Source organism: Branchiostoma lanceolatum, chromosome 10 (genome assembly GCF_035083965.1).
Source record: "Branchiostoma lanceolatum isolate klBraLanc5 chromosome 10, klBraLanc5.hap2, whole genome shotgun sequence".
Taxonomy (NCBI): Eukaryota; Metazoa; Chordata; class Leptocardii; order Amphioxiformes; family Branchiostomatidae; genus Branchiostoma; species Branchiostoma lanceolatum.
The window spans coordinates 19,841,076-19,865,421 of NC_089731.1; the positions used below are offsets into that span (position 1 = coordinate 19,841,076).

Sequence of the window (24,346 nt, forward strand, 5' to 3'; positions counted from 1 at the left end):
AAACAAAGTTTCATTGCAGTGTTATGTACCAAAGTGATATTAAGGGCAATAAAATTTGATGACGTCATCCATATGGTCCAAAATATCAGATTTAAGATTCTTTCATGACAAGCTATCAATATTCAGTACTACAACAGCTCTTTCTAAATTCATTAGTGAGAAAACAATCGAAAGTCAAAAAGCTAATTTAGCCAGGGAGGAAACCTTAATGATTGACTACACGCTTAAGTTCGTCTTTTTTTTCAGTAGAAGGTAAGCAACTCCGAAAAGACAATCTAAAAAGAACATTAACACCAATATCATAATGAAGGTACTTTTTTCAATGATAACTAAAATCAGTCGAAACTGAAACATTTGATGTAAGCGTAAGTCTGCCAAGATAAGATGTTCCAATATGGAGGACGGTGAGTAAAACTATTAACCTACATACGACTAAGCAGTGAGCCAAACGAAATGTCATTATGGCGCCGTGGTCGTATTGGCTTTCATTCAACAAGATCATAGTGTAGTCCTTCACATTGAACTCCAGTCATAATGTAATAACGCGAAAGGAACTGCTGCGTCTCCTGGACTACAACTGCATTAGTACCAAAATGAGGTCATCCTAGGTTCGGTGTAGTTTGGGGTCACAGGTTCATTTACATCATATTGGTGACGGACTCAACGTTAGGATATCCCCTTTCTGTTGCCAACAGGGAATATCCTATGTGCTTAAGTATCAAGAGATATGCGGGGCTATAGACATTTATATGTTCAGTTTCATGGTTCTAGCAGTTAGATCTCTTTGCAAGCCTGTACTTTGGCTGTAAATAACGCAAATGTTAAAATCTAGTTGGACAACATGCCAAGGCAGTACGCGATGTTTTCTATACATAGTTATAACAATACAAAAAAGGATATCAAAATTCTGTTCTACCATGTGTGGACCAATCACAATGCATCGTTGTGCAGTTATCAATGTCAGAGGAATTCATTTCGTTATGGCGGACATGTGTGAGCTGGCTCAGTCGTATGTGCTCTAGCAGAAAATTGAACACGGTATGTTTGCTGACCGTGACGTTATGTTGAAGTAATTGATGACTTATCCACCATGCCAAGGTCGTAGAACTCACGGGTGACCTCTATGACGTCGCGGTTAAACAGTTAGTGCCTGTCAGGGTTCGTCGGTTGTAGTTCCATCGACCTCCGCTAGACGCCTTTTTGAAGAGGACGTCAAACACCAATGAAACCATATTTGTTTTCTATTATGATATATCATATATATTATACCCTTAACTCAAACATATTCATTTTCTCACTTCTTCAGCTCACTCTGCTATATTCACATTCCTGAAAAATTGAGGTTTTGTTTTTGGTATGTCTGTTTGTCGTTTTAAGTATATTTAAGGTCAGGATAAGCTCTAGAAAGATCGTGCCACGGATATTCGATATGTGGTTAGGTTCTGGAAAGACGAAACTGAAGGTGAATTTTGGTCATCCTGGCGGCTCTACTTTGTACTGCAACAGACTTGCCAATTTTGTCCTGGACATGCTATGGTTTTGATTTTGAGGTGGCGAATAGCTTTGGATGTCAGAAAAAAGGTATTGGTTTGGGCCCCTGGCAGCTTGTTTCTATATTAAACCGCGTCGATGTGGTCCTTAACCGTGTAATTCCCCATAGGTGAAATACTGTATTCTGCTATCTTCAACGCCCACGTCCCAACATGTACCGATAAATCATGACTTCTCGCCATCGCCACTACTTAACGCCTAAGGCGAAGATTATTTCACGCATAGCTGTGTTTACACGATTTTCATTCACCACGAATATCTAACATAATTTAGGCGGGTGTTATATATGGACCCAAACGGTTGGCACGATCTAGAATTGGATAATGCATTGATGCATACGTAAATTTTATCCTGTTACTGCGATCTAGATACCAGGAATTTCTCAATCCAGCGCGGCTCCACGGCACAGGGTCTCCGTGCCGGCTCCGAGAAAATGAATCCCTTTATTTGGACTGACAGCGCAACAGCACGCCGCTAGTCGCGCTAGGATCGAAGGCAAAGCGCGTGTTTGCATATATCGTCCTGGAAACGTGTGAAGCACAGCAAAGTAGCCGGCTTCTGTGTGCTAGTGGCGCCCGGCGGCCAATTAGACCGGAGTGGGCTTGTTGGGTGACGTGAATGCAGAGTAATCACACGTCTTCATCACAGGAGCCTTATCGGAGCCTCAGGACTGCTGCAGCCGCACACACAGGAGCACACTCAGGTACAACAACCAACATGGCAGCACACCTCCCACCACCGGCCGTCTTTGTGCGGGGGATGGTGATGGTAGTGCTGACTGTGTGCGTGCGCGCCAGAACGTGCCTTCATACTGCAGGTAAGGCACTCATACATTCTACTGCTACTCAAAACTGTGTTGTTGCCGTCTGTGTTAGAACTGCGCCACACAATGTTCTAACGAGTAAGGGTGGTGGTGGTTGGGGGAGGGGGGTTATGGAGTTGTAGGCTACAAATAAAACCTCAAAACAATATTTCTAGGTTTGAATGGCCGTGTTATCATTGCATTCTTTTCCTAATTTTGAGTGGCTTGTAATACGCACCATGTACCATGCATTAACCTACTGTGTTCGTAACAAGGAAAAATAGCAATCGGGGGACTTTGCCGCTTAAATGCATCATATGGTATATCCAAGAAGGCGCGAAGAGATCTCTTAGATACAAGTCAAGTTTTGTTAAAGCGTCCGCAAATATAAGTATCATTTACATTCTCAGACGTTTTTCCAAAATACTGAATTCCATTCGAAGACATTTCTACGATACACGCTATGAAACAACCATGCGACAACCTGTAGCGTTTTCCTCCGCTTTCCGAATTTTGCAGAAGTGACTGTATAATGTAACACCTGGCGCCAGGCACTAATTATAATCTTCGTACAAGAATGTATCTGCGTTTTTGCCTTGGCTGGGTTTCAACTCAGAAGTGCACAGGAGAGGCGAGTGTGTTGTAACAGTGATTGTGTTTGCCATACTTGTACAGCGGGAACGTAATTAAGCGCTGCACTACCATCTGGGCGCCATCTCAACCTGACCAACCTAAACGAGCCGATAAAAACAGAACTATACATCCCGCCATCAAATTGTTAAACAGGAAGATAGTTGTTAAGGGAATCTGACTCTGCGTGAAGAGAGACCGTGACAGCCACAATTGCTGTGACTCTTGTATCCTCCGTGACATGTGGCAGTATAACCGGGATTCTGTTATTCTCCCGGGCGGACTGAAGATGACTGATTGCCCGCCGCTGCTGGTGTACATGTAGCGTGCATCTCTATGGAAGCTATGTGACCCCAGATTCAAACGCCGAGCCACTCTCTTCGACGGTGGCGATGAAAGTATTGGGGGGTAGAATATACGTCAATACTGACGAGCGCACGGTGACTTACACATTCAAGTTCTGAGGTAGAGGTATGCTTGCCTACTTACTACTAGAAAGTATATAACGGCGACAGATCACGACACTATTGGCCACAGTTCCTCAAAGTAAAAACACCTTTGACTTAAATAGTAGATGTCTGTGGAAAGTAAATCATGATCAAAGACGTCCATTTTGTCCTGGAATCCGATGGCTAAAAGGAGCCGAACTGTTGTTGATGTTTCTTCAATAGTGCTGTACTCATTCTATCTTGTGCCAATGATGGCATAGCCTGGATACCAGACCCCCAATCTCTAAAATATATATCGAGTATATATTTTAGAGATTGGGGGTCTGGTATCCAGGCTAATGATGGCATTTTTGATGTGAGATATGCAGTCTGGATCGCTAATTTTTAGTTTGAATTGATATAGTTGTCTACCTCTTTCTAGTCCTTCCTCCTGAATCATTATAACTTTTGATATTTTCCTACTGTTGAGTGAACATCTTTCGCAACATCAACTATTCTTTTTATTAAGAACTAGAGTTCCACGACCTCATACCTTCGCCAAATAATATTTTACTTACCGACTGATGCAAGTACTAAATTACCGCTTTATACCAACATGGCGTTATGTAGCATTTTCTCATCAATTATTCAAATTAAGTCTCTTTTTGCTTAAATGATGTTAATGGATATTCCCCTCTTTCCCAGTGACATATACCACATGTTCAAAAGTCCTATCATGGAATGTCAATGACGGTTAGACATCCAGGTGATAAGATACGCAAAAAAACATTTGCTCAAGCAACTGGATAGATTTTGGAAACGCAGTGCACGTGGATTTATATAATTTCATCAAATATACACATTAGCTCCTGTTGTGCATAATTAGCATCTCGCTGTGTCAATCGTCAGATTCACTTAAGCTATCTTAAAATACCAAACATGAAAATATATATGAAAAAAATCATGTCATTCACCAGTATAGTATTATTCAAATGGGGCATTTTGCATAATTGATATTTATTGATATTCCTCTCTTTCTCAGTAATAGATGTCACATTTTTGAAAGTGCTTTCATGGAACGCAGCTGTTCTTAAAAATGTCACCAATTATGCAAATTACCTCCTGATTTGCATAATTGATATTTGATTATGTTAAGCATCACCCAAGCTATCTACATGCCAAAAATCATGACGATCCCTGCTTGAGTTATTCAATTCCAAATCTAACAACAAAAGCGCCAACTGCAGTTCTAAGCAAGCCGCGAGAGGCCCAAACATACACCACTTACTCCCTGCCCTAGAAGCTATAACAGTTATACTACCTGAAAAGTTTGAACTTGGCACCTCCAGAAAATTTGACATCAAACTTTGAAGCTCCGCTGCTGTACCTTAGATGCCCGCTAGGAAGTCCATTATCGAACTTGACCTTCCTCTTCGAGAACCACTTCCCACCCACTAAATATCATGCACAACCATCAACAGGTCCTCGAGTTATCCTGTCTACATACAAATACGCATACATACACAGCCCGCTGCAGAACGGTAAGAAAGCGCCAAGAGATCCACTTTCGAACTTGACCTCCGTTCCCACAACTGCTACTCATCTACCAAAAATCATCAAGAGATCCATCAAAGGTCTCTCGAGTTATGCTCTTGACATACATACAGACCCAGCCCACAGCTGGCGTGACCGAAAATATAACCCCTTCGGCGAAGGTATAACATTAACAGGCTTTCCTACTTTTCAAGATCCGATTAAACTTAGATTGACCCCATGAGATGAACTGTACGCCAGTCCATCTAGAGTTAATCATCGGGGGTCCACGTGAAACATCATCATGTGTCCAATATATACATGTTGTCGCAAAGGCTAGTGGATAGCAAAAGCTGTGGATGGAAACTTGATTACTTAGCCCTCCCTCTCGTCTGACTTCATCTTTAGCTGGTTACTTCTAACGACCTAACCAAATAGTATCTCTGAAACGTTTTTGCTCTTATCGAACTCGTGCCACGATCCCTCTCATTGCACACAGGGGTGGGGCCGCTGTATATGATCATAAGATTGTTCTGAAGTGTCTATCTTAAAAGTAGACCTTTCTTGTACACAAAATGCATATGTGAAAGCATCTAACATGATGAATTATGCTTGTGGTCGGAACACATCATGACCATGTTTAAATATTCCTATATCTAATAGATGTGCTCCGTTACAATAACATGTCCAACACTGTGGGTGGACAAGTCTCCACGGATTAGCTACAACATTTCTGAGTGAAAATGAATATTTCAACTGGGTCGATATGGCTGATTCAGAACCAAGGTAGAGCCTGGAACTATCCAGGATGACACTCAGGCTAGGTATAGAGCCTGGAACTAACCAGGATGACACTCAGGCTAGGTATAGAGCCTGGAACTAACCAGGATGACACTCAGGTTAGGTAGATCCTGGAACTAACCAGGATGACACTCAGGCTAGGTAGAGCCTGGAACTATCCAGGATGACACTCAGGCTAGGTATAGAGCCTGGAACTAACCAGGATGACACTCAGGCTAGGTATAGAGCCTGGAACTAACCAGGATGACACTCAGGCTAGGTAGAGCCTGGAACTATCCAGGATGACACTCAGGCTAGGTATAGAGCCTGGAACTAACCAGGATGACACTCAGGTTAGGTAGATCCTGGAACTAACCAGGATGACACTCAGGCTAGGTAGAGCCTGGAACTATCCAGGATGACACTCAGGCTAGGTATAGAGCCTGGAACTAACCAGGATGACACTCAGGCTAGGTATAGAGCCTGGAACTAACCAGGATGACACTCAGGCTAGGTAGAGCCTGGAACTATCCAGGATGACACTCAGGCTAGGTATAGAGCCTGGAACTAACCAGGATGACACTCAGGTTAGGTAGATCCTGGAACTAACCAGGATGACACTCAGGCTAGGTAGAGCCTGGAACTATCCAGGATGACACTCAGGCTAGGTATAGAGCCTGGAACTAACCAGGATGACACTCAGGCTAGGTAGAGCCTGGAACTAACCAGGATGACACTCAGGTTAGGTAGATCCTGGAACTAACCAGGATGACACTCAGGCTAGGTATAGAGCCTGGAACTAACCAGGATGACACTCAGGTTATGTAGATCCTGGAACTAACCAGGATGACACTCAGGTTAGGTAGATCCTCGAACTAACCAGGATGACACTCAGGCTAGGTATAGAGCCTGGAACTATCCAGGATGACACTCAGGTTATGTAGATCCTGGAACTAACCAGGATGACACTCAGGTTAGGTAGATCCTGGAACTAACCAGGATGACACTCAGGTTAGGTAGAGCCTGGAACTATCCAGGATGACACTCAGGCTATGTAGAGCCTGGAACTAACCGGGATGACACTCAGGCTAGGTATAGAGCCTGGAACTAACCAGGATGACACCCAGGCTAGGTATAGAGCCTGGAACTAACCAGGATGACACTCAGGCTAGGTATAGAGCCTGTAACTATCCAGGATGACACTCAGGCTATAGCTAGGTAGAGCCTGGAACTAACCGGGATGACACTCAGGTTATGTAGATCCTGGAACTAACCAGGATGACACTCAGGTTAGGTAGAGCCAGGATGACTCTCAGGCTAGTGATTTTTTTCCAATACAGCCCATTCTCGTTCTCTTCATAGAATGACAAAGTTGTAATGCAAGTGTTTACTGAGGAACTTACTGCTTTAAGAAAACAAGTCTTTTTCCGGTAAACTAACAGAGAAAATAACTTAATGATAACAACAATGATTCCGTATTTCTGACACATATTTCACTATCGAGGTCACCTATGCAAAATCGCTTAATGGTAAATTGGTAATCCTTTTGACTTCATTTGCCATTTCTAACTATGCCACCTCGAGACATGTAATTTCCATCTGATTGATTTGTTGTTAAGGAAGAACCAACCCGACCTCTCTGTTCCGCTGCTGCAGTTTTCTGGACACTCTGCAGCTACGAGTCTTTCTTCAAGTCTCTCAATTTTGTCATGTTCATCGATATATCGCAAGCTTCCTTCACAGTGTAAAACTTTGTTGTGGTCTTACATTTTGTACATGCGCTCATGTTGAACGTACAGGGGAACGCAAAAGGTTCACTCATAGTCACACTTTCAAAGTATTCATCATCTTGTATTTACTTGCCTATTACCTCTCTGCATTGTATGCGAATCGCGAAGTAACCGTTCCAGTAACGAAAGAGATTTAAACCACCTTGCAGTAACATAACATCTTTGTTACTGCTCGGGTGCACACACGGTGCCTGTCTGTAGAACTCACACTTAGTCTAACGTGTCTATGTAATGACATTAGGAAGTAGGCCTTGACCCTCTGAAACAGATAAAGATGTTTTATCATTGCTTGTCATGAAAATGTTGCCTCGTACATTAAAATGGGGGGGGGGGGATAGGACACCAATGTGTGATCACATACGAGGTATTTACAGACTGAATGCAGTAGGGTCTTTTGTAGAAGCTACTACAAAACCGGGCTGTACACCGACGTAACAATATATGAAATCTTTAGTGACACAGCAAAAGTACAGCGACTATATAGATGTTTTATTCGCAAGTTCTTGCCCGAGGGCTAATTGCAACATGAAACAATGCAAAGAGAGGGTATACTGTACAGATTGTGCGTGTTGACAAGTAGAACAAATGGCTATTCTAAGAACTACTACGGAATACAATCTGCGCTTTTTGGGAAGACGAAGTGACCCACTTTTTTTGTAATGAGTGGGTTTTGAGAGGTTAACAGGGTTCTAGTTTTCTTTTCGTCAGTAAACGTTTGGAAATTGTGGCAAGTTTTGGTGGCTTAAAAAAGTTCTTTTCTTTCCTGATCATTGAAGGGTCAGTTTGAGATAAAATGTATTTCGTCTTCCACCGCTTTTGACATACAGTAGTTACAAAATCTTTCCCCCACAGGTAACTTTTTGTACCGCCCTTTCTCAATTTCAAGAGGGTGGGCGCTAATTCTAATTTTGCTAATTGCTGATCTTAGCTCAAAGTTTTCTAGTAATACATCTTCCAGCCTTTTCCTCAACAATGCACATATACGCTTCTTCGCACTGAACTGGATAGAGATAAACGACAAGCTATTATGATGATGATCTAAAGGTAAATTCATAGAGTTCCAAAGAAAAGAGCAACCAGTATTGTCTAATATTTCTTTTACATGTAGCCAGGATTTTTTACGGCTGTTAACCGGTATATGTTGTTGACATAGTAATGCGTCTATCTGCAAGGGATGTGTGGAAAAGTCTAATTGTTTGAGACGTAACCAGTACCTGACTACACGAATGGATACATCTACGTCTGTGGGGAAAATTCCAAGTTCTGCTCTACAGGCTGAATTACACGAATTTCTGTGTACACCTAGAACATTTGTACAAAATCGATTTTGAGTGATTTCGACTGGGCAATTGTCATTTGAATGAACTTTGCCCCTAATCTCACAACCATATAAAGCAATGGGTTTGATACATGTGTTCAATAATTTGAGCTGTGCCTTGGGGGATAGAGGTGAGTGTATGAGGTTTTAAAAAAAAAGCTGAATTAAAAGACTGAATAATGCTTTGCGTGCTTTAAAGGACAGTTGATTTTTTTAGCTAGGGAATAAGTACCTGAGGGAGTTAACGTCAGGCCTAAGTAGGAATACGAGGTTACCATTTCAATGTTTTCTGTACCGAATGTAAAATTTGTGTTCTTGAATATACGCCCCGTTGGCCGGTAGAACTATACGCGTCTCCAATCATACCAGTGATGTGTGCCTGTACGCCATTTAGTGAAGCATACTGTTGTAATGATAATCATGCAAATAAGAAACAAAATTTGCATAATTCATTAGGAAAGTTTATGATTTAGCTGGGTCTCATTATAGACAAATGTAACTGAGAAAAAGAAAAACATCGATAGATATCAATTATGCAAATAAAGACCACCTTAACCAGACCATAGTTAATGAGAAAAAAATACAACACTATAGTGATAAATAACTAGCCTCTGCCAGGCCCCATAGGCTGCTGGGAAAATAGTTGGCCAAACAGACAGATGTCAGAGGAATTAGCTGACCGAAAATACAGTTTCTAACTTAGGTACGTCATTCGACATAAATCAAGCAAATCAGGGCCTCACTTGCATAATCAATGAGAAAATGCTACAATTTTTGCTAGAATAAGACTTTCAGACTTTGGACATCATGTGTTATTTGGGTTGAAAAGATGATCAACTGATGTAGTTGATGCAAATGAGGATCAAAGAGAAACCTCTATGATAGGACCATTGTACAGGTTAACATCTCTTGGCGAAGGTATGAGGTCGCTGAACTCTAATTATATTTCACTCCCCATACCATAGGTATGGGTAGAGTGAAATATATTGTTTTTATATTTCCCTCCCCACACCGTAGGTATGGGTAGAGTGAAATGTATTGTTTCTGTTCATGTTCTTCTTCTACTCCTCCTGTCAAATCTTCAAATGGATTCCACTTTTTCATTTTGGGGCCAAATGACCTGAACTTTGGCATGAAGGTAAAGTAGACAAATCCCCCTTATTATCTTATGCCGGCACATAGCAACCTGTGATGTTAACTCATCAAATCATACTGTATTTCGGTAGATTTCAGCCATCTTCATGTGTATTTCGTATATTTCGTGTATTTCGGTAAATACACGGACCCGATTTTTACGTGGCTGTTTACTCGTCCCAGTTCCGCGGCACATGGCACTGTGCAGTCGGACTTGGCGAAATTACGGTCGCAGCTTTTCGAAACAGAAGATGTGTTCATGTATCCGATGCGTAAGTTCTTGAAAATGTGGGTATGCAGGACGAGTTTTCGTTTTCCGCCGGCAAATAAAGAATCTGAATCGAATTTTCGCATATGTTTCCAAGATGGCGCCCGCGGCTGCTTGAAAACAAAAAGGTCAGAAGGTCCGCGGACGTATCGCTGGGGGTAATTGCATTATCAAAATCTTAAAAATGATATAAATGTACCATAGTGCAAAATTCAAACTATGGTGGATTTTTCCATAAGAAATAAGCATAAAGGCATCCACTTTTCCTAACATCACCACATTGGGATGATGGGAGAGGCAAACAAGTCCACGCGTGCCCTAACCCGAGCTGTAAACAAACTACAAAGGAAACTCGTCATTACGATTTTGTTTGAAAACTGACCGAAAACGAACAATAAGCGGCAACTGATCAACGATGTAATCATTTCGAGATTCCATACATACCTACCGACATACCAAATATCAAGACAACCCATCTTGGCATCTCGAGCTGTCGTGTCCACTAACAGACACCCTCGGCAAAACAATATTAACCTTCTTGGTGAAGGTAAAAATGTCTGGCTAATATTTGTGACAGATGATATTGCAAGGAAGGAGAGAAACTGACATATGTGGGGGTTGTTTGATTTTCAGGTCGGCGATGGATCTGCTGCTAATGGGTGGACGAGGTTGACGTGACTCGGATTAGCGCTGTCAGGCCATGGGGATATACACGCAGTGGCTGTTTGCGTGTCTGTCAATCTCACAGAACGTGCTAAAGTGGTGGCACAAGGACTGCGTCTGACCTAGCATGTTAATAACATTTGTTTTGCATTTTTGTGCGTGCTGAATAGCTTTCTCTCTTCCACATCAATGATTATGTGTGTATTGCCCTACTCCCTCGAGTGGCTGTCAACACATTGAACAATACACGAACATGTAGTTTCTTCAAGAGAGTACATAGTGCCTAGTAGCTTAGTTGAGATTCATTGGCATTCAGTTGATTTGGTGGAACTGTAGTCATCCGTACACTAACTTCTCGGCAGCACCAAAAATAATTTAGCAGTCTTCTTTGCCTTTGGGATTTTTCTCTCAATGAAAAATGGAGATATATAGTTTTAGGTGTGTCTGCGTGTGTGTTTGCGTGTGTGTGTGTGTGTGTGTTTGTGTGTTTGCGTGTGCGTGCGTGCGTGTGTGTGTGTGTGTGTGTTTGTTAGTTTGTGTTTCCGCAATCATAACTCTAGAACGTCTGGATGGATTCTAATGGCATTTGGTATGTGGGTAAGTGTTGGGAGAACAAAGGTAAAGGTTGATTTATGTGACCTTGGTACTGCAGCAGAACTTCCTTTTTTTTCATCTTTTGACCTGGACGTGCTACGATCTTCGTTTTTTTTTAGTGGCAGATAGCTTGTCATGTAAGGAGGAATTGGTGTAGGTTTGGGTTCCCTGGCAGCTTGTTCTGGATCTGGAGCGGTGCTTTTGTCAAAATATTGCAAGGAGAATAACTGAACAAAGTGACGACGGATTTCCATGATATCTAGTCTGTAGGTAGTATATAGTAGAGTGGATTCATTCCTCAAGCTAACCGACATCTTTCACACCGCAGTCGTTCCTCAGTAAGACATCTGAAGCCGCGTAGTTCCTGTGTATGACTTTTATTCAGTCTAGTAGACCGGTTTCGCGTTACAGCTTTTTCAAGTGTACAGACTAGTCTGTAGGTAGCTTTTGACAGAGATGCACATGATGAAATGCAAATCATACAAATTGGGACTTAATTTGCATAATTAATTAGGAAAATCTATATTTGCAGTGTTTTCCATTATAGGACTCAAATACATGTAACATGTAGTTTATGGCAGGGGGGACTTAAACAGAACCCAATAATGCAAATAAATGACTAATTTGCATAATTTATGCAAAAGTACCATTATTCATCGAAAGGGTAAATGACTGGACTGTCAATATTGCGACATGTGTAAGTTAGTTAAAGGTGTACATGACCAATCATATATTTTGTAAATGTGTAATTCATTTGCATAATCAGAATAGGTCATGGAGATATGAGGTCTCCGAACTCTTCTTGTAGAAGAAATACTAATACAGCTATCACCGACTTCTTTATCAAATGCTGAAAAACAATTTAAGATGGGAACACACCAACTCGTAGATGGGAAATCAACAATTCAGAATGTGATGTAAAGAAGAAGTGGTGTAGGTTTGGGCCCCTTATCAGCTGCTCCGGAACTGCAGGAGCGCTTTCGTCAAAATATTCCAAGAAGAATAACTGAACAAAGGAACGACGTATTTCCATGATATTTACCACGTAGGTAGCGTAGACAGAGATGTAACGTTGGTTAACATGAAATCGCCATTTTTCCGATAATGGTTGATTGAAATCAATCTGGCAGAACAATAAACCATCCTTTTTTCTGTTATTCTGTCAGTATCATGTATTACCTTTGCACTAATGCTGCATATGTTAGATTTTTTCTCTATTCGTGCTGACAACATGATATTTAAACTTGAAACTTCCGTCCGCCACACGCAGAATGATGGTGCTCTTGGACAGGTGCGAACATTATTCCGGGAGAGAAGATTCGTCATTAATATATGCCGCTAATTAGCTTTTATACAGCAGCTGTTGCGCCCATCTTGACTTGAAGAGAGTGCCAAGGTCATATAAACGTGACCAAAGAAAAATGAATACACGACAAAACGGTCGTACCACACACAATAGTGACATCAGGCCTTCAGTAACAACCCGTTTGTTGAGTCGGTAACGTAACATGACCTATTTACGTGCAGGAGTAGTTTACGTCCAGATTGGGTCATGTTCACATGTCGCGGTGTATTATGCCTAAGCCTGTTCTCATGAGAAACAAAGAACGTCATAAGTATGATCCTCAGCCATCTCTCTCTTTTATACAAAACATTTAAAAGGGTTTACGTCCAGCGACATAACAGAATAAACTCCTGAACCAGTAACAACAAGTTGCACGGAAGCGTCATGCATGACGCATTTCATATGTAATTCGACACCGCGTATTTCATCATGCTTTTCTAACTTACACGATAGCTAGTATCTTTTAAAAGTAGCTGACGTTAAACCTTTCTTTGATATGCAGACTATCCATGGTGATTCGAGGTTTGAAACTCTTGCCAGTTTTAGGAAGGTTTGATACAACAGTAGCGACCCCCGCTCAGATGATACATTTTTGTACGGCATAACAACATGGCCATGCGTTTATCACGTGAACACCACGTGCTGCTGATTTCGGGGAAATTCACAATACAAAAATTGTTTTCTTCCATCGCGTCGGGCAAGCGGAGGGACAAACATAGTGACTTTACTGTCATTCGTCTGTAGACTACTTTCGACAGTTACTGTGCATTTTTTCCGGCTTATGTTCTTCAAGCATAGCGCTAGAAGGGAAAATACTGAGGTGGACGATAAAGGGTAAGCCTAGCGCAATTCTTCACCATATACCCCAGTATAAATACATGCTCGCACGGCGTTAAACAGGCGGAGAAAAACTTACAGATCATGCATTTTCTTGTTAGAAGAGCTAATATTTCTACCCATGGGTTAAACATTTGGCTCTGTCCGCGCGGTTTTAGGATAAATAACGTTTTGAATAAATCGGACGTAAACTGGTCACGTTACGTTAGAACGTCACTCAAAGTCGACATCAACCGTCATGGCAACGTGTGCATTATTCATGGGAAGTTAGCTGGATGCCGTAGCAATGGTAATACTACTATGTCCATGTGTTCCTTGTTGTGTTAGGAGCAAACTTTGAGGAAAATATCGTCCTCAGTCCACTATCACACGCAACATTTAGAAAAAAAAGTGTTCCTCACAAACCTTTGTCGTCTGCTTGACAACAGGATTCTGGGTGAAAATATGGCGGCGGGAAAATACACGTGCCGTAGGTTGTAGCAACAAAAAGGAGTTTTGATGATTGATAACACTTAGAATCCAGTTGCAGGTTAGCAAAAGAGATTGCAATAAGTTGTCTTATAAATAATTGTGTTTAGCAGGAAGCGGATATGACATTTGTCTTATAAACCAGCGAACAACCGCGTAGTGTGATTCTCCCACGAAGACCCCAGACTCTGTCAATGAGGGACGGAGAGTTTTTGACGTCGCCAACTTCTAATGCATGGTTATCGAAGCTTTTCAGCCAGTGTTCTGAATACGTTAGTCTATCCGGTTTGCATTGCTGGCGTTATAACTGATTTTGCATCTAGCACATATCCCTAAAATACACCGTTTCTAAAAATGGCGAATTTAAATACCCCACGAATTTATGTTAACCAACGTTACAAAATAAAGGGAACATTATGTAGACTGGGACTTAATTTGCATAATTAATGAGGAAAATCTATATACTAGTACTAGTATGCAGTGTTTTCCATTTTATAAATAGGACAAATACATGTAACATATGTAGTTTATGGCAGGTAGAACGTAAACGGATACCAATTATGCAAATTCATTATTAATTTGCATAATTATTTTAAACAGGCACAATCTATAAATCCTAACAGCCATGTCACATCTCACGGGCACAAGTCTAATATAGGCCCTTACGGGAGTATAAGATAAGTATTAATTTCCGTTATCGCTGACACCATTGCAAGAAAGGGATTCCGTAAAAATGGTAGCATTTTGTTTGGGCTTCCTCTAACATTTAACTCAAAACAGTTCCTAACCACCCGCAGTACCTGACGACCCACCAAAGCACGCCTGTAAGGTTACGGGAATGTCAATTCGACTCGCAGGACAGCTGATGTACTGTACAGACTATGCTCACGGGGGTTACGGCTGTTCCAATAAATGAGATTGCTGGTATATTGGTTTTGCGGATGACTGGCTTTTGTCATGTAAAAGCGCACTGCAGGAGCTAAGGTGATTATAGAGACGTTGAATGTTTTCAGCGGCCCGTCCGTCCCAAGACGTAATGCCGTGATACCGCCGGGCGATGTGAACACTACTCAGTAAAAGTACCAGGGCGTGTCCTCGATGCCAAAGAGAGTTACACACGGTTTCCTAGAATTTAAGAAATAAATAAATCTTAAAAGGGACTGTCACCATGGGATAGGGACGTAATGAGATGAAAGTTGGATTCTTCGCCATGCTGTTTAACAGTGCCTTACATGTTACGTAGGGTACATTTGGGGAACATAGCGCTTCTATTTACTTGAGATAACGTTATGAGTCTATAACCAAACGTAGTACATTTTACGATAATGTGCACGTCGGATGACATATGGACATCTTTCTATACAAACAGAAAGCAGTTGCTCTAGGCAAAAATGACGACTTTCCTCACTCCACCCAGGTGTAGAAATGAGTATATTGATCTTCGTACGTGGCACTGTTGAAATAAGTTATGAAAAACCTGAGTGCAGTGGCACGTCGTCCTTGTCTGTCCTAAAACGACGTAAAAAACTGTGCTACATTTCATGGTGTTTCGTTGTGGCTTTCTGTAGTTTGATCCGACTGTTTCTAAATAACCCAAATTATACCAGATTGAATGGGAAAGGTTTAGGCGTTGTTTAAACGCTAACTAATACCTCACTTAAGCCTTGTCTGAAAGTGTGAATATTGCTTCGGTGGTCTCCAAGGTAATACAAAGAGGCATTAATCTTCGGCACGCTGGGACAGGAAGTAATTTATTTGTACAAGTCTCCCCCTAAATCCCAATCCATCAAAATTAAATGAAATAGGTCAATGAGAAGCTAATATTCATCCCTGTCGCTGTTGTCAGGTTGTCTCATTCAAACGTGCTGAGCGTCCGTCAAGGAGTGTTGAACAGGTGGAACATGGGAATACTGTGTGGGAATCGAAGTGGGGGGGGGGGGGTCATGGCTTCCTTGAGCACACAGCAACATCACGCTACAGTCATGAACACACAGATTTGATGGTAGTGTCTCCAACATCACCATGCTACAGTCATGAACACACAGATTTGATGGTAGTGTCTCCAACAACACCACGCTACAGTCATGAACACACAGATTTGATGGTAGTGTCTCCAACAACACCACGCTACAGTCATGAACACACAGATTTGATGGTAGTGTCTCCAACAACACCATGCTACAGTCATGAACACACAGATTTGATGGTAGTGCCTCCAACAACACCACGCTACAGTCATAAGCACACAACAAAATTGGCAGGGAACCTCAAAGGAGAGAATATCGTTTCAACGTTAACGGAATCTGGAAGACGTCATCGGCTCTGTATGGAGTCTCCACCGTTGACTAGGCCACTTTGGTTGGGTTGACTTTTTTTACTTCACTCAGGTGTTAATGAGTACTTAGCTTCGGTTTAGGGACGTCCCTCGGATAGGACGTTAAATGGAGGTCCCGTGTTTGAGAAGAGCCACACCCCGCGCACGTTAACGATCCCACCACACTTATCAACAAGAGTAGGAGTCCTTCCCGGCATGAGTGGTTCATAACCATACAGTTCAATGGCCGCTCCTGGGGCAATTGTCGTATTGATCATGAGTCACCTTGGCGCCAAAACGGCAGCCACCAGACCCTTGCGATTCAGCCCCGTCGGGTAGCAGACGGCCAACCCAACAACGCCGCCCCCCCCCCCCCCCTCAGTGCTGTACGACAGCGTCCTGTCAAGGGAATAACTGACAGCCCAGCTGATAAGCTGAGGACCGGGGCTACGAATAGAAACAAGATTGGCAACATAAAAGACGTTACCATGGCGACAGTGGTCTCTGTTAATGTTTTCGTTTTTTAGCCCACATGCAAATAAGGACCTCGCATAAATCATATCAGTTGATCACCATCTCAACCCAAATGACACAAGTTGTCCAATATATGAAAGTCACAAAAAAGTATATCGTACCATTTCCTCATAAACTATGTAAATGAGGCCCTCATATGCAAGGTTTGTGTCTAATAGTGGCCACATTTACTTAACTTTCAAATGGTGCAAGAATGAAATCCCCATCATTTACCAGTATGGATTTATAGTATTTTGATATCTAACGATATTTATGTCTTTCTCAGTTGCATATGTCATGTGTTTGAGAGTCCTATAATGAAATGCAGCTGATTTACAAGCTTCACATTCCTGTGCAATTCCTAGAATTCTTGCAAACTACACACAATATATATCAATTTGGCTCGTCCTGAGGCGTCGCCAAAAAAGCCATTTAGGAGTGTGTTCTATAACCAGGACCCATGGCACGCGATGAAAATTGGTTAATATTTTGATAGTATTTTCTAACAGACTACATCTTTGTGCAGTAGTAGTGGGCAACCTCAAGCCAACCGTACACACTCACGCCGTGTCTTTAGAATAGACGCTATAGCCGCATAGTCCCTGTTTAGAACTTAATTGAAGCCCACACCCAGACTAGTTTCGCCTTGGTGTTACTTTCTCGATGGTATGAGGCTCGAATGAGCCAAGTACCGTGTGTCCTGTCTCATAGAGATCAGGTGCAAAGTGCCCTGGTGGCTTAACCAATCACAGTTCAGCAAATAACATGGTAGTGCAGTTTGCACTCTTATTAACAGATAAACAAATAAATCAACCATTTATAATCCAGGAATTGAGTGGTGCCCCTTCATGAAGACCCTCAAGTAGTGGTCCCTATGGGATAATTGCTGAAGTTCCAGATCAAGTTTTAGTTCAACGCAACAGAAGAATTAAGTTGCTAGGGGTGGAAATTGATGAACAACTATTCACACAAACGCTACAAACGTTATTTTCAACGTCGGACCTAGATTGCCTAAGAGCCGCCAATTTTTGTGAGGGCCTTTTTTTCAAGTCTTAATTATGGGTTTCAATGGGATGATTGTCAAAGATCAAAGTCCATCTTTGACCCAAAGCAAGTAGAAAATACAGTTACTATGGCTATAAGTTGACAGACAAGTATCCAGAAACAAATTGCAAAGACATTTTTTAAGCTTAACCCAAGGTTTCTTAAGAGCCGCCAAGTGGAGGTTTGTCCAATGGTTGTTCGCGACAAACATGTTACATCTGGCTGTAATTGATCTGAAGGTCACTCGAGGGTTTATCTGAATATTGATGCTGTAAAATGCAACTGCTGCCTAGTCCATGTTCAAGGTCAAGTCGCCAATACAATTATGTTCTTGGATTCAGAAAAACATTGTCAGCCAAACCAGAAGACTCTTCTCTGGTCATATGTATGGTTTTAAAGTGCCAGTCTGCTATTTCAATGGTTTTCTGGTCGGTGTTGAACGAACTTCTTGACTTCAGGTTTGCCAGCGCCCGTCGAACTGTTTTAACTTATATGGCCCGAGGTCATCTACTGCCGCATTTGCGATGTAGCAGTTTCTCCAGGTTATGGCTTCCATTAGACGCACTCAGAGTGATGACCTTGCTAGTCAGGCAAAGCCCCCCCCCCCCATGCGGGATTGGCGTTCATTCGCTGGCCTCTTTGAGGTGACATGCAATCGATTCCTACAAGCTACATGTATGTACCTTCATGAATTTTGTGATGACAATTGGTATGTGGGAAGGTTATAGGAAGACAATTGTAGGCTTCCTTTCGGCTTCCCTTGGCACTGCAGAACTGGTTTTGGTATTTTGTGCCCTGGATATGCTACTCCTGGGTTTTGATTTTTTTCGTTGCAGATAGTTTTTAATGTCAGGATGAAGTGCTAAAAATTGGTGGGCCCTCTTGCAGCTTGTTCTGGGACTGCAGGGGCGTTCTGTTGAAATATTTCAAAGAACAAAGGAACAACGGATTTCCATGACATTTAGTATGCATATTCATTATGACTTAATTTGCGTAATAAGATAGGGAATTCTATAATTCCAGTGTTTTTCATAAAAGGACTGAGGCCAATATCACATGCCAAACTGTCGTTTTTATGACGACTTCGTATAAAAACTTCATAAAAACGACAGTTTGGCACCTTATATGTCAGGAACGTCTTACTTCAAACGGTAACGGAAGTTACAGAATTTGGCGACAGGCATTATAAATCACCTTGCACAGCGTACAAGAACAGTACACTATCTACACTGTGCAATCATTGAATCATCCTTAATGAGTTATGGGGTAGTGCCGAAGTCGCGTGATGAAAGAGAGTCCCTACATATCAACTAATGAAAGGAAGGGTGGGCGGGTGGGGGCGCTAAAACCAAGAGCCCGACTCCTCGCTACTCTTGTCCAACCCTTGCTCACTCTGTCCGGGACCCGACTTCCACCACGCTCCTCGGCGTTGCGGATGATTTCAGTGAACTACACAGACTGGTCAACTGCCGCTCCTTATATAGCATTAGGTGATGTCATTGGCGGATTGATCCAATTATAGCGCAGTGTAAATAGTGACAGGAGCGATCCCACTTGATTTGTCGGAGGGCCTCGATAGCTGGAGTCACCAGTAAACCGGTCATTCTCTGACCTGAATTGTTACGTTCTCGGCTGGTTTTTAAATTTTGCGTGTCTCCTCAGGCGACAAGTAATGTAAGTAATGTTGTGGTGCATTTTTCGTGAAACATAACAGGTGTTGTGGGAAAATGAAGAAAACATCGATGGTGCCCGTAATTTGGCTCATATCAAATCGTAAAGGCTGGCCACAGCAATTTGTACATTTGAATAAGAACGGGCGTGCAGGGAATGGCGTCCGGAGTAAGCTGCTTTATCGGACGGTTGATGCACTGGTAGATTCACTGATGCCGCGGGCTGCTGAAATATGATGTATCCATTATAATAATCTGTGTCCATCATCCCCATGTACTGCACACCCCAATATTACTCATAGACGAGACTGAGTGATCGGATTGATGGATGGATGGACGAACGGATGGACGGACGACGGACGGATGAATGAATGAATGAATGAATGAATGGATGAATGGATAGATGATTTGGTACATGGTCGCTTGGGGCAGTGTGACCCTCTCCTGCTTCCAAATTACCTCCACACGACAGCGTAAATGAACGTCATGAATAATGAAAATCCTTGTTGAAAGGAACGGATGAATCAGATACATGTCTCACTCTTTGTAGATATTGTTAATAAGAAAGACACTGTGCCTGGGGAAAGCTCATTTTGAATGAATTGATACAAGCACGGAATATTACATTAAGTGGAATGGGACAGTAAATTGTCATAAGGTTATTGAAAATTATGTCATCTCCAGCATTATGTACATGCAATGTCGTCATTTTCACATGCATCAGTGGTCTCTCGGAACTGTTGATATGAATGGATAGAACCCAGACCTACACGTCTGTGCACGAGTGAGTGAGTGAGTGAGTTAGTGAGTGAGTGAGTAGGTGAGTGAGTGAGTTAGTGAGTGAGTAAAGTTTATAGAATCAATGATATCCACATTCTTAGATTCAGAATCATTCTTATAAAAGGTAGGACCTGCCGTTGGGAAGCAACAGACCCACATTATATTTAACAGTTACCAAAGTAAAGCTTACCATAACATTGCGTAACTACCATCATACAGGGAACTTTACCAATATCAGATTATCATAATTTGGTTCGATTTAACATTTTGTGCTACAATGAAGGACAATTGTGACTTTACAACGTTGATCTCATTATCTCGGTGAAAACGGAGATATTTGTTTGGTCCGTCTGTTTGTGTTAACTGTTATCTGAGTGGCGAGTTGAGGTGGCCTTGGTTGAAGAATGGCGGCATGTGTGCGAGTGTGACATAGACTGAGTCATGGTTCATCCTACACAGTAGCTTCAGCTCTCCAGCAGAGATACTCAGCTTGTCGCAGGAATGTTCAGTCAATTTACCACGCCCGGTTGATTTCATACAGCTTTATACTTTTAGTGTAGCTGATGTTTCTTGGATACTGGCTTGATTGAGATGTGAAAGACTTCCTAATGAAGAAATATTTCTAGCTTCCTTGTCCTTGTGTGTTTGTATACTTTGTTTTTCATAACTAAGAAAGATCCATCTAAAAGACCATTATTTCAGGCGGACCAAATCTTTCAGAATGACTGATATAATCGGTCCTCCCTTATCGCAACAATGACCTATAATGTCTTACGAATCATGTTCTTCCGCTTTGTCATGACCAAGGTATACTTTAAAGCTTGTCCTTATCAATAAGGCTGACTTTCATAACTTAGACAGCTCCATCTAATGGATTGCACCCACCTAAAAGCAGGACCCCTATCGCTCGATTCGTTAGCTCGCTCGCGTAGGAGCCCTGCTCTTTAGCCCCAGGAGACACGGTTCTGGCGACGTTACTGACAGTTGCTCATGAATACTTAATGAACTATCCTTATTTGGCACAATTTGGTGGTTAATTTGTTCTGAACCTTAAGTAACGATGTGAGACGTAACCTGATTGGTTGATAGCTTCCCAGCGTCCTTTGCGCTTTTGCTCTAGATGAGGTTTAACAAACCCTCTGATTGGCTGAAGCTGTTTTGGTGGCGACGACGCCAAAACCGTGTCTACCGGGGCTAAAGACCAGGGCCCCTACGCGAGCGAGCCAACGAATCGAGCGATAGGGGTCCTGCTTTTAGGAGGGTGAAAGATTGCAGGGGGGCGCGATTCTTTTAGGCGGACCAAATCTTTCAGAACCCCTGAAAGAATCGGTCCGCCTTTCTGAAAATCGGAAGGACCGAAAATTTCCGACCACCGGTCAATCAGACAGTGCAGTAATGAGGATTCACCATGCTACTCTTGGATCTTATCTGTGATTTGTTCTTTTATCATCTTTAGAAACGCTCGCAGTTGTCATAATTCATCAATCTTCATGATGATATTTCTGATGAAGTGGATACCCGTTGGACTCTAACTTGAATTTATCGGCCGGCAAAATTAGTGGTCCATTGTCCACGATCGCTGCTACAATTTCATCTTCTCATTTATCTAATTACCCTGAAGTCAGCTTTTTTACAAGCATCTATGTTTTTAGAACGTCAGATGTTTATATTCACATTGTTTACATCGAGGCTTCACGTTTTATGTTTCAGCTTTTCCTTACAATGTTTCTGCCTACCGTCCTTACAACGTAACCCTGTCTGAAGTGTCGTCCGACCGCGCCACTGCTCACTGGCGGTACGGGTGGCCACCGCAGCCTGATGACGACCTTCCCGGAGACAACTATACAGATAGCGGCAGCATGGACAGAAACGGCACCGAGATGGCTCTCACTGGCTTTGATGTCGTGACGAGAGTAGTTGACGACTTGTACGACACAAGGACGATCACGACAGTTGGCGCATCACACAGATCTTTGCCGCTCACGTACCTTAAACAGGAGACATCATATATGGTCTATGTCTACGCTATTCATGATGAAATCTGCGTAAGCAGTGGGGAGACCGAATTTGTGACGACAGCAGATCCAGAGGACGGTAAGAAAGCAGATTTCACTTGTAGAGTATATTATGTAAATCATTATTACATTTACATGCATACAAGCTTATAAGTTAAAGCTAAGCCTGTAGATTAAGAGATAGAAGTGCTATTGTAGTGATTGGTTTATGTGTATCTTATCAATTGTTCATATTTGCATCCACATGCACTTAATTGCACTTTACTTCAAATGAACAGCTCATTGAAATTATAAAATAGCTGACCGATTCGGATAGAATACTTTCATTTGCTTGACAGCGACTAATCTTCCAGGGCTAACAATAAACACATAACGCATAATACAAGTCACACATACACAAACTTATACAGCTAAGTACAGACATGCAAATTACAGAGGCAAAAAGAGATCGGGGGTGATGATGACGGTTGAGTATCGAGTGACAGTGCACCACAGATGTGGTTTGCCCGGTAGTGAAAGATTGGCGTGTTACTGTTTGTTGTAGGTTAAGTAAATTAAAGTGGGCATGTTGGTTGCGTACAGTGATATATGAATGGACGGGAATGCGGCCAGTTTGATATGATGTTGTTGCTTTTTTTTGCTTTATATCAATTTTTTCTTTTCTAGAAGGGTCCTTTACGGCATACCAGTATCCTGACTATCAGCCTACAGAAGGGGACAAGAAGTTCACCATAGAAGAGTTTGTTCTTATCGGTGTCGTCATCCTGGTGTGGCTGTCCGTCATCGGCCTGTTCATCCGGCAATGGGACCACATCCGGGGCATGGCACCACGTGACACCTCACGGCCACGCCCTCCTACCCCTAAACCGCCGACCAATGAGGAGTACCCAACCATCACCATCGTGCAGGACGAGAAAGATTCGCTCATAAGGACTACTCGGTTTTGACATGGTTTGTTTGAAACCTCACAGAAAGATGATGGTCTCCCGGATATTTCTGTTTTATTACCAAAGTTCCATCTTAAAGGCAAGCATACAATATGCACTCCGGAAGGTAATTTGCTCTAATGTTATATTTTGATGTGTTTGGAGTTAGAAAAGGGAGCTTCAGTTGTTGTCAGTCACAAGCCTTAACAGTTGTACTGGTGTATTGGCAGCAGTGTTTTGCTGTCGGAGGGTTCACACGCAAGTTACGAGTAGCATAGTTTACGTTTCATGTTTTAGATGTTCCGATTTCTTTGGTATCTTTAGACGTCATTGTCCTGTCGTGTTTTCTGTCGTGTTGTTTCTGATGAGTTTCAGAATGTTTGACTTGCAGAAGTTGTGGGCCAGTTCTACTGCATATCATGTTTTTAAATTCTTTGTTTATATTGAACGTGATTGATCACATTAGATATGGATCAAAAAGATGCTATCTAGTTTCGTACCTCTGTGCAATCTGACAAAAATGAAAAGTAACGTTATATCTGAGAGCTGGCATCTTGGCTTCAAACTGGCTTACAAACAGTGTTTGATGTATATTCATGTCATAGGCATTTAGACTATTTCGTGGCCCTGCTTTACTTCCTATCCCGCTAATGTTTTTGCCTTAGAATTGTATAAAGAAAGGCAATGTAACACTTTTGCGTTTCCTAGTTCCTTATGAGTTGCGCATTGACATTTTTTCACACGCAGTCGTACGCACAATACGCAGCAGATCTGCATCTCAATCGGTGCGTGAACAGGAACAGCCAGTACGCCTGATGTTTGGGAAATGCACGCTGCGAGACGGATGGAAGGATGGGTGTCCGAATAATCAAGTGTGTATGAGTTGCGCATTATCATTTTTTATGCACACACAAACACACACACACACACACACACACACACA

At 42.1% G+C, this 24,346-nt stretch overlaps 1 protein-coding gene across 1 annotated transcript; it reads left to right on the top strand.

Annotated features, from left to right (window-relative positions):
• The first annotated feature begins 1,805 nt into the window (after positions 1-1,805).
• Positions 1,806-24,093, top strand: LOC136443718 (fibronectin type III domain-containing protein 5-like). Its single transcript, XM_066441067.1, has 3 exons — positions 1,806-2,368; positions 22,173-22,556; positions 23,144-24,093. Exons 1-3 carry the CDS (start codon positions 2,170-2,172, stop codon positions 23,422-23,424), a joined length of 864 nt encoding a protein of 287 aa, XP_066297164.1. The 5' UTR covers positions 1,806-2,169; the 3' UTR covers positions 23,425-24,093.
• Positions 24,094-24,346: the final 253 nt, after the last annotated feature.

Bases quoted from the DNA above. Each gene is read 5' to 3' on its own strand.
- LOC136443718 (XM_066441067.1), top strand. From the start codon at position 2,170: ATGCAGAGTAATCACACGTCTTCATCACAGGAGCCTTATCGGAGCCTC. The intron at 2,369-22,172 runs GTAAGGCACTCA...TTTATGTTTCAG, and splicing joins AACGTGCCTTCATACTGCAG to CTTTTCCTTACAATGTTTCT. The intron at 22,557-23,143 runs GTAAGAAAGCAG...TTTCTTTTCTAG, and splicing joins GACAGCAGATCCAGAGGACG to AAGGGTCCTTTACGGCATAC.